Genomic DNA, 10,817 nt, shown 5'->3' on the forward strand with positions numbered 1-10,817 from the left:
GCGCCAAGGTAAATAAAGCGTCCGTAATTGTATAGTGGCACGAAAGCAGTCGAGCTTAAATACCCAATGATTAAAGGCTGATAGTTTCTAAAGAAACTGTTTGGAGCTGCGTCAGTGGGGGTAAAGAAATAATTTGAATAATTTGAAAGAAAAAAGTTGAAATGGTAAATTCGCTCCGACGAAGGGCTAACGCTCGAAACGTCAGCTTTTATAATCGTAACGGTGGCCAATTTACCATTTCAACTTTGTTGATATATTCAACTTAAATACCCAAGTTTGACTTAATATAGAGTCTTTGTTCTCACCTAAACGTTTACTTAAGGCCATGCATCGTGACAGGCAAATGTCGGGTGCATGATCATACCACGGATGAATATTTCTTCCTCGGCTGGGAAGATAAACCTGGCCGCTCGTCGTGCTTGGTTTTTTAGGTACAAAAATTGATTCCCATGTTGGCAATTTACATCAAAAGAGTTGTCACTTTTTTTAAAAGAGGGTCTTTGTTGGTGTTTACGGTTGATTTAACTGATTGTAAAAACGAGTTATTTACATTCAATCACGCATCTGAAAAACAAATTCAACTGATCAGTCGAACGATATTCAATTCTTCATAACTACAGTGCCCAGCCTCCTCGATACTAATGAAAAGAGCTGAAACTCCAAATTTTTTTGGGATGGAATATCGGAAGCCAAGAGTTTATTCTGTTGGTCAGCTTATGATTTCCCCATTTGATTTTTGGTTGCTAAGAAAAAGCTTTTCGAGCACTGGTCTGACGAAAACAATTATTGTGTAAACTATCTTTCTTAGTTTTGTTCGGTTAAGCTTTAGCAAGCAGTCCGACTCCGGCCGGAAATTTCACCAGCTCGTCCAGAAAAAGTGTTAAAATCCTCTAGAGAACGAATTTCAAATCTATAGTGAACTCTTAACAAGAAAGTTGTAACCATGATCAGGGCTTTACTTTTTGCTTTTCAATACTTTCGGTCTGAACTGAGAAAAAAGTGTTAAATCAGGACCTTTCTCTATGCCTGTTGCGAACGAAATCAGAGAATATCATTCAAGGACATTAAGAAGAACGGATTATTGAAGCAGAGTATTCAAAGAAAGAACAAAAGTTATTAAATAGCCTGTGTTGATCACTTTAGTGTATATGCTGTATGTGAATAGCCTCACGAAAAAACCCGTTGGAAATATTTGCATGTGACAAAAACATCACATAAAAGCAGTGAGTTTGCATATTATTCTGTACAAGCAAGTTTGGTGGGAAGAGACGTTCATTTTTAGCTGAACAGACTCTTACATGTAAAGATACGGAGCAAAGATAATGGCCTGCGCCAGATCTAACTGGAGATTGATTTTGATTTTATCTTTGATATCTTTCGTCAGCAACTCCACTTCGTCAAAAGCAAAGGGGCCAAACTCATCCCAGACTGTTACTTCAAAGGACAAATGTCACAACGTGTATACTTCTAACAATTTTTACGCTGGACCGAACAAGAAGATCGAAACATTACTTCACGAAGTCAAGAACGAGCTCAGTGAGATACGAGAGGAGATAAGATCCCTAAAGGGAAAAAATATTAGTGGGAAAGGTTAGTTGCTGACCGCGGCCTGACCGCGGCCGTACCTTTAAAGCGGTTTAAATAAGTTTCACACATTTCCTTTCCAAGAAGGAATAAATTGCAAATTTTACTGAATAAGCAAAGTAAGAGAGTAAATTGCATAGGCTCTGTCACTGTTGGTAAATCCTATTTCAAACAAGGGTTATGATAAAGCTTTCTGAGTGTAAATCGAAATCGCCTTTCATGGATCCCTATTAAAAAAAAGGAAAAAGATATGAAAAATCTTTTTTTTCTCAGGATCGTTGTTATTAATATTTCTTCTCCTTTCGTCTTCAGTCTTTAAGAGCTGTGCTGAACTCTACAAAGCTGGAAAACGAATCAGTGGTGTTTATACTATCGATCCTAACGACGCCGGTGCCTTTGATGTCTTTTGCGACCAAAAGACAGCCGGTGGAGGGTGGACAGTGTTCCAAAAGAGACTGGATGGCTCGGTTGATTTCTACCGCGGTTGGGCTGACTACAAACGAGGCTTTGGAAATTTAAACGGTGAGTTTTGGCTCGGACTGGACAAGATTCATCGGCTGACAAAAGAACGATGCAGAATTCACGTGGACCTTGAAGATATCAATGGAAAGACAGCATATGCCGAGTACGACTTTTTTGGTGTTGCCAGCGAGAGAAGCAAATACAGACTGAGTCTTGGAACATATTCTGGTACGTAATTTGTGCTTTTTCAGTCAGCATTACAGTTACATACGTAGCCTATACGTGGTCGAGGAAGATGAGAAAACGCAACTCAAGAGGACCATTAATCATTTTAACTTACATAATTTCTTCTTGCTTTCAAAACCTTAACGTTTTTATATCTTATTTTACTTAACTTTGTAGGAACTGCTGGTGATTCCCTCTCTTATCACAGAGGCTACGCTTTTTCCACCAAAGATCGAGACAACGATCGGAGCAGTAGCCTATCTTGTGCCATACGTTGCAAAGGAGCCTGGTGGTATAACGCCTGTGTTAGCTCCAATCTCAATGGTCTTTACCTTCACGGCCCACACTCTACTTCATGGGAAGGCGTGGACTGGCACAGATGGAAAGGTAGTAGCTACTCCGCCAAACGAGCTGAGATGAAAATCAAACCAGTTATATAAAACTCCGTTATTCGCCTATTTCATGGTAACATCGGTTTTTTTCGCTGGTTTCTAAAACTTGATAAAGGTTGGTGCAACGCAGATTGGTGTAGCAGTGGGTGTAGGTGTGTTTTATTCTGCACTGTACGAGTGTTTGAAAGCAATAAAGTTTTTCTTTCATCTTTGATTTTGTCTGTCCCTGATGTGAAAATAACCATAGTTATTAGAGAGTTTTAAAGAAAACCAAGGAAGTCAGAAACAAGAGGAGACAGAAAACGTCCGAATGTGCGCGGAAATCAATATTTCAAAACCAGAAACTTTCTAACTTCTTACGACGTTCGTCCTCAATGTTGAGAAATCATAGAAAGTTAAAATATCGATATTGCCATCATCGATCTTAATCAATCAATCAATCAATCATCAATCAATACTTTATTTACCCACGTAGCGTCAAGGAGCTCATAGAGCTCGTTCAAAATACGTACTAAAAAAATACGTCTAAGATTAAGAATCTAAAAAACCTAATACATACTGTCAAAACCTACTTGATTAGAAATTAAAATAACTAACAATTAATATTAAAATTTAAGTTTGTACAGTAAAATTCAAAGTCGCTTAAATACAGGTATAAAATGGTGAAGCAGTAGCTTAAATAATTTAAAATTATAATTAAAAATTAAGTTTGTACAATGAAATTGAGAGTCACTTAAATACAAGTATAAAATTGAGAAGCAGCTAAAGTTTCAATGTTCTCAATAGCTTCTTAAAAAGGTTGATATTATTGGCCAGTTTTACACTTGTAGGTAATCCATTCCACAGCTGCGCACACATATAAGTGAAGGATTTTTTCATAAAATTTAAATTAAATTTAGGTGCGCACAAATTAATGCCGGTTCCTCTCAGGTTGTACCAGGAGAGACTACTGATCATTTAGTTGCCTAATTTTTTTTCTAGAAACTGTACCCAAATCGTTGTTTAAGCGAAGGCTAAGAATATGGTGGCTGAGCTCAGAAATTACATAAGTCAGCAGAGAACTCTCTCTGTCAGTTCTCATGTGCCTTTGCCATCTTTTTCCCAAAATCACTGGAACATCAAAGTACAAGCTGCTTTAATCGTCCATCAACGATCGCTGAAATCTGTTCAGTCTAATCTGAAGTATTGATAAGCGTCATTCATGGGTGTCCGTTTTAACGTTACCCGCTTTTAAGTGCTTTCAGTAAAGCTTAAATTTGAATATTTATTTCATACTATTTCTCAAACCTGTCTTTTGCGAAAATCATGTGCCTAAAATGTGTCGTCTGAAGGCAATTTAGGTTTCTTTCAGTTTTGGTCATGTATTCCAACTTATCCGGGCTATTCGCGGCGGTTGGGGATTTTTCATTTTTTGGCACTGATTTGAGTTTTCGGTTTTGACGAATTAAAACTGAATAGCATTTTTTTGGTTTATGTTCCTTTCGTTCTGCAAGTTCTTATTTCCCTTTTATTCAGCTCGATTTGGTTCGCCATTAGTTGAGGTTTTTAGTTTTAAAGGCTCTCATTCCGGTTTTTGGGTTCTGACGGAAATTTTGGTTTTCGGTTTCCGATAGGTTCCAATTCCCTCAAGTATTTAAGAATGAAGGGTGTATTTAGTTGACAGTGGAAGTACTGCCAAAGGCTTTTTCAACGGTTATCAACAATGATCCTGGCTCCTACTGAATTTGCCTGGATTTTTCTATTTTTTGCTTTCATTACAACCATCTAAGTAAAAACAATGGAAAATTCCATCAAAAGTTTCTCCTTCAAGGGAAAAATGTCAAAACGTGTACAACTCCAACAATTTCTATGCAGGACCGAACAAGAAATTTGAAACATTTCTTCATGAAGTTAAGAAGGAGCTCAGGGAGATACGAGAGGATATCAGCAATCTGAAAGGAAATAAAACAAATGTTGAAGGTAAATATCAAATCGCCCATCATGATTGCATATCAATGCTTTCATAACCGACATATCTTCAAAATTTGGGGTAATTTCTAAAGTTCACTTTGGCAAAGATATTTTACTGCAAAGGTTTCACTGCGATCCTGGTATTTAAAAACAGACTACCTCGATATGACCAAATTCGAAAAGCGAGAAAAAGGAATACAAAGCGGGTACAACAGAAATCAATCATTTATTCCATATCATCGTGATTATCTCTTTGCCCTCAGGAATACAGGTTAACTTTAGACCTGCAATCAAATTTATCTTCGATTTTAGTCTACAAGAATTGTGCTGAACTCTACAAAGCTGGAAAACGAATCAGTGGTGTTTATACTATCGATCCTGATAATGCCGGTGCCTTTGATGTCTTTTGCGACCAAAAGACAGCCGGTGGAGGGTGGACAGTGTTCCAAAAGAGACTGGATGGCTCGGTTGATTTCTACCTTGGATGGGCTGACTACAAACGAGGCTTTGGAAATTTAAACGGTGAGTTCTGGCTCGGACTGGACAAGATTCATCGGCTGACAAAAGAACGATGCAGAATTCACGTGGACCTCGAAGATATCAATGGAAAGACAGCGTATGCCGAGTACGACTTTTTTGGTGTTGCCAGCGAGAGAAGCAAATACAGACTGAGTCTTGGAACATATTCTGGTATGTGATTTGTGCTTTCTCAGTTAGCATTATAGTTACATATGTAGCCTACATGTGGTCGAGGAAGATGAAAAAAGGCAACTCAAGAGGACCATCTATCATTTTAACTTACATAACTTCTCCTTGCTTTGTAAGCCTTGACGTTTTTATTTCTCAGTATTCTTGCTTTACTTTATAGGAACTGCTGGTGATTCGCTTTCTTATCACAGAGGCTCCGCTTTTTCCACCAAAGATCGGGACAACGATCAGAATGGTAGTGGCTCTTGTGCCACACGTTGCAAAGGAGGCTGGTGGTATAACGGCAACGCCTGTCTTTCCTCCAATCTCAATGGTCTTTACCTACACGGACCGCACTCTACTTCATGGGAAGGTGTGAACTGGTACAAATGGAAAGGCAGTAGCTACTCCGCTAAACGAGCTGAGATGAAAATCAAACCAGTCAATTAAAACTCCGTAATTCATCTATTCCATGATAGAATTGGTTTTAATTTCTGGTTTCTGACACTTTAAAAGGTTGGTGTAACGCAGATTGAAGCTTAGCAGTGGGTGTAAGTGTGTTTTATTTTGCATTGTACACTGAAGTGTCTGAAAATAATAAAACTTTTCTTTAATCTTTGATTGTCTTCCATTGATGTGATAATAACCAAAATTTTAAGATAATTTTATAGAAAACCAAGGAATTCAAAGGCAAGAGAAAACAGAAAAGGCCCCAAATATGCGTGAAATCAATATTTTAAAACCAGAAACTTTCTAGCTTCTTACGAAGTTCGTCGTGAATGTTAACTGAGAAATCACCGAAAGTTAAAACATCGTTATTCAGTGTCATCATCAGTCTTAATACTATGAGAGGCCACTGATGATTTAGTTGCCTCATTTTTTTATTGGAAATTGTGCTCAAACCGTTGTTTAAGCGAACGGCTTAGACGAGTAAGGCGGCTGAGCTCAGAAATTACATTAAGTCAAAAGAGAACTCTATTTGTCGGTTCTCATGAGCCCTTGCCATTGTTTCTCGAAATTAGTGGAATATTCAAGTGCAGGCTACTTTAATCGTCCATCAGCAATCGCTAAAATCTATTCTCATCTGAAGGTATAGACAAGGGTCATTCACTGGTGTCCATCTTATCGCTTCCCGCTTTTACGTTAACTTTGAAATTGCGAAAATCATCTTTTACGTTAACTTTACGTTAACTTGCGAAAATCATCTGTCCAAAACGTGTCGTCTGAAAAAATGAGGTTTCTTTCGATTTGGTCACGTATTCTAACTTCTCTATTCGCAGCGGTTGGGGATTTTTCCTGTTTTGGCGTGTTAGTTTTCGGAGTTGACGAATTAAAAGTGAAGGCTAAACTTTGTTTTTTTGTTCCTTTCGTTCTTCAAGTTGCTATATCCCTTTTATTTAGTAGCTCGGGTTGGTTCGCTACTATTTGAGGTTTTCTGTTTTAGAGGCTCTTATTCCGGTTTTTCGTTGTCGAGGGAAATTTTGGTCTTCGGTTTTCCGGAAGATTTCCAAAATCCTCAAGTACTTAAGAATGAAGGATATATTTAATTGACAGTGAAAGTATTGCTAGAGGCGTTTCCCACCGTTAAGCTTCAACGGTGATCATGGCTCGTACTGCATTGTCTGGATTGTTGTTTTCTGCTTTCATTACGACCATCCCAGTAAAAACGATGGCAAATTCCAACTTATCACAAGTTTCTCCTTCAAGGGAAAAATGTTAAAACGTATACAACTCCAACAACTTCTATGTTTTACCTGTACGGCCCACACTCTGCTTCGTGGGAAGGTGTGAACTGGTACAAATGGAAAGGCCATAGCTACTCTGCTAAACAAGCTGAGATCATGAAATCAAACCAGTCGATTAAAACTCGGTATTCATCAATTCCATGATAGAATTGGTTTTAGTTTCTGGTTTCTAAAACTTGAAAAAGGTTGGTGCAACGCGGGTTGAGGCTTAGTAATGGGTGTAGGTGTGTTTTATTTCTGCACTGTACGAGTATCTGAAAGTAATAAAATTTTTCTCTCATCTTTGATTTTGTCTTTCATTGATGTGAAAATAGCCGTAGATGTTAGAGAATTTTGAAGACAATTAAGGAAGTCAGAGACGAGAAGGACAGAAAAACGCCCAAACATGCGCAAAAATCAATATTTCAAAACCAGAAGCTTTCTAGCTTCTTACGACGTTCGTCGTGAATGTTGAGAATTCATAGAAAGTCAAAACATCGATATTGTCATGATCGGTCTTATTACTAGGAGAAACCACTGATGATTTAGTTTTGATTTTGTCTTCCACTGATGTGAATATAACCATAGATATTAGAGAGTTTTGAAGAAAACCAAGGAAGTCAGAGACAAGAGGAGACAGGAAACGTCCAAATGTGCGCGGAAATCAATATTTCAAAACCAGAAACTTTCTAGCTTCTCACGACGTTCGTCCTGATTGTTGAGAAATCATAGAAAGTTAAAACATGGATATTGTCATCATCGGTCTTATTACTAGGAGAAGCCACTGATGATTTAGTTGCCTCATTTTTTTTTTTAATAGAAACTGTACTCAAATCGTTGTTTAAGCGAAGCCTTAGAATATGGTGGCTGAGCTCAGAAATTACCTAAAGTCAGCAGAGAACTCTCTCTGTCGGTTCTCATGAGCCCTTGCCATTATGTCCCAAAATTACTGGAACATCCAAATCCAAGCTGCTTTAATCGTCCATCAACGATCGCTGAAATCTATTCTAATCTGAAGTATTGACAAGGGTCATTCATGGGTGTCCGTTTTAACGTTTCCCGCTTTTACGTGCTTTCAGTACAGCTTAAATTTGAATATTGATTTCATACTATTTCTCAAACCTGTCTTTTGCGAAAATCATGCGTCTAAAACGTGTCGTCTGAACAATTTAGGTTTCTTTCAGTTTTGGTCATGTGTTCCAACTTATCTATTCGCGGCGGTTAGGGATTTTTCCTTTTTTGCCATTCGAGTTTTCCGGTTTAGACGATTTAAAACTGAATGACATTTTTTTGGTTTTTGTTCCTTTTGTTCTGCGAGTTCTTATTTCCCTTTTATTCAGCTCGGTTTGGTTCGCCATTATTTGAGGTTTTTAGTTTTAAAGGCTCTCATTCCGGTTTTTGGGTTTTGACGGAAATTTTGGTTTTCGGTTTCCGATAGGCTCCAATTCCCTCAAGTATTTAAGAATGAAGCTAGGGTGTATTTATTAGTTGACAGTGTAAGTATTGCCAGAGGTTTTTCCAACGGTTATCAACAATGATCATGGTTCCTACGGAATTTTCCTGGATTGTTCTATTTTTTGCTTTCATTACAACCATCCCAGTAAAAACCATGGGAAATTCCAACTTATCAAAAGTTTCTCCTTCAAGGGAAAAATGTCAAAACGTATACAACTCCAACAATTTCTATGCAGGGCCAAACAAGGAATTCGAAACATTTCTTCATGAAGTTAAGAAGGAGCTCAGGGGGATACGAGAGGATATCAGCAATCTGAAAGGAAATAGAACAAATGTTGAAGGTAAATATCAAATTGCTGATCATGATTGCATATCAATGCTTTCATAACCGACATATCTGCAAAATTTGGGGTAATTTCTAAAGTTCACTTGGGCAAAGATATTTCATTACAAAGGTTTCACTGTCATCCTGGTATTTAAAAACAGACTACCTCGATATGACTAAATTCGAAAAGCGAGGAAAAGGAATACAAAGGTACAACAGAAATCTATCATTTATTCCATATCATCGTGATTATGTCTTTGCCCTCAGGAATACAAGTTAATTTTAGACCTGCAATCAAATTTATCTTCTATTTTAGTCTACAAGAACTGTGCTGAACTCTACAAAGCTGGAAAACGAATCAGTGGTGTTTACACTATCGATCCTGACGACGCCGGTGCCTTTGATGTCTTTTGCGACCAAAAGACAGCTGGTGGAGGGTGGACAGTGTTCCAAAAGAGACTGGATGGCTCGGTTGATTTCTACCTTGGATGGGCTGACTACAAACGAGGCTTTGGAAATTTAAACGGTGAGTTTTGGCTCGGACTGGACAAGATTCATCGGCTGACAAAAGAACGATGCAGAATTCACGTGGACCTTGAAGATATCAACGGAAATACTGCGTATGCCGAGTACGACTTTTTTGGTGTTGCCAGCGAGAGAAGCAAATACAGACTGAGTCTTGGATCATACTCTGGTACGTAGCCAGTGCTTTCTTACAAGTCTCTTAGATGACGATTCTTCTCTCGTTACAGTTCCCACCTCTGATTACGACTCCTGATTATTTTCTTATTCCATAAAGGTTGGTCGATATATTTGGTCAAACAAAACGACACATCGGCTACTCAGAGGGACCATTAACGCGTAGTTACATCTAATCATTTCCAAAAAAAATCGTTTTGGCATTTTGTCGCAACTAAAGATATCATAGCTTTTTAGGCGTTTCCTTTTTAGGCGTTTACCTATTTCGTAATGTCTCAACCAAATTATCGGCGAACGAACTCCTTAATCTTAACGTAAATTAAAACTTCAGTTTCAAAAAAGTCCTGTTATTTTATGTTAAGTTCCATTCCAGAGATGTGTAACGTGATTTCTTCCTGAGTCTAGTTAAAAAGCTTCACGTTCTATATTATTTGGTTTCTTTATAGGAACTGCTGGAGACTCATTTTCTTATCACAGAGGCTCTGCATTTTCCACTAAAGATCAAGACAACGACCAGAATGGTGGCAGCTCATGCGCAAAACGTTGCAAAGGAGCCTGGTGGTATAACTCCTGCCTTTCTTCCAATCTCAATGGTCTTTACCTACACGGCTCACACTCCACTTCATGGGAAGGTGTGAACTGGTCCAAATGGAAAGGCCATAGCTACTCCGCTAAACGAGCTGAGATGAAAATCAAACCGGTTATTTAATTTTCGTCATTCTCTTGATTCCTCATAGAACTAATTTTTTCCGTTTTCTAAAAATGGGAATAGAGACACGCAAGGTAGAATGTTGCATGATGGGTGATGGGTTTAGAGAATCTTTCATTGAATGAAGATCAAGAAGAAGTAATAAAAATGTTTAATTTGTTTCTTTATCACGGTAATGGCCAAATGAGACTGAAGCTGTCAAAATGACAAGCCTTTTAAATTCAAAGACGTTAACTGAAATACTTCAGTAGTTAACGCTAGTGCTTGTAATTTTTGTAGTCTAAACACAGGATCTGAGAGCGAAATGTTCAGTGAAATCCAGATGCTCATATAATACTTTTTATGAAGTAATTTTGTAACTAAGATATAAGTGATCTGTGAGAAATTCTGTTTGCCTTCGCTACTCCCCCTGACCCACTTGAGTCAAGGCTTTTTAAATTGGATTTTTAAATGCGTTCCCATTTCTTGCACTTCCCAGCAACGCAACAGAACTTGGGTGCTTCGATGGAAGTACGCATCCTTGAACTAAAACCTCTCAAAACAAAGCTTTCCACCCTCCAATATGAATTTATGGAAATATTTCATAAAGGCAAACAGAAGAGAAT

At 38.1% G+C, this 10,817-nt stretch overlaps 2 protein-coding genes and 1 pseudogene across 3 annotated transcripts; all 3 read left to right on the forward strand.

Annotated features, from left to right (window-relative positions):
• The first annotated feature begins 1,234 nt into the window (after positions 1–1,234).
• LOC111326879 (angiopoietin-related protein 7) lies at positions 1,235–2,877 on the forward strand. Its single transcript, XM_088754425.1, has 3 exons — positions 1,235–1,590; positions 1,897–2,274; positions 2,449–2,877. Exons 1-3 carry the CDS (start codon positions 1,323–1,325, stop codon positions 2,709–2,711), a joined length of 909 nt encoding a protein of 302 aa, XP_088610551.1. The 5' UTR covers positions 1,235–1,322; the 3' UTR covers positions 2,712–2,877.
• A 1,558-nt stretch (positions 2,878–4,435) lies between these two features.
• LOC111326857 (angiopoietin-related protein 7 pseudogene) lies at positions 4,436–5,919 on the forward strand (annotated as a pseudogene). The gene is made up of 3 exons (XR_015998710.1): positions 4,436–4,622; positions 4,926–5,303; positions 5,482–5,919. The product of XR_015998710.1 is annotated as an angiopoietin-related protein 7 pseudogene (transcript).
• A 2,557-nt stretch (positions 5,920–8,476) lies between these two features.
• Positions 8,477–10,597, forward strand: LOC111326856 (ryncolin-2). Its single transcript, XM_088753311.1, has 3 exons — positions 8,477–8,820; positions 9,121–9,498; positions 9,950–10,597. Exons 1-3 carry the CDS (start codon positions 8,559–8,561, stop codon positions 10,210–10,212), a joined length of 903 nt encoding a protein of 300 aa, XP_088609437.1. The 5' UTR covers positions 8,477–8,558; the 3' UTR covers positions 10,213–10,597.
• The last annotated feature ends 220 nt before the right edge of the window (positions 10,598–10,817 follow it).

The sequence above is a fragment of the Stylophora pistillata genome, chromosome 3, assembly GCF_964205215.1.
Source record: "Stylophora pistillata chromosome 3, jaStyPist1.2, whole genome shotgun sequence".
Taxonomy (NCBI): Eukaryota; Metazoa; Cnidaria; class Anthozoa; order Scleractinia; family Pocilloporidae; genus Stylophora; species Stylophora pistillata.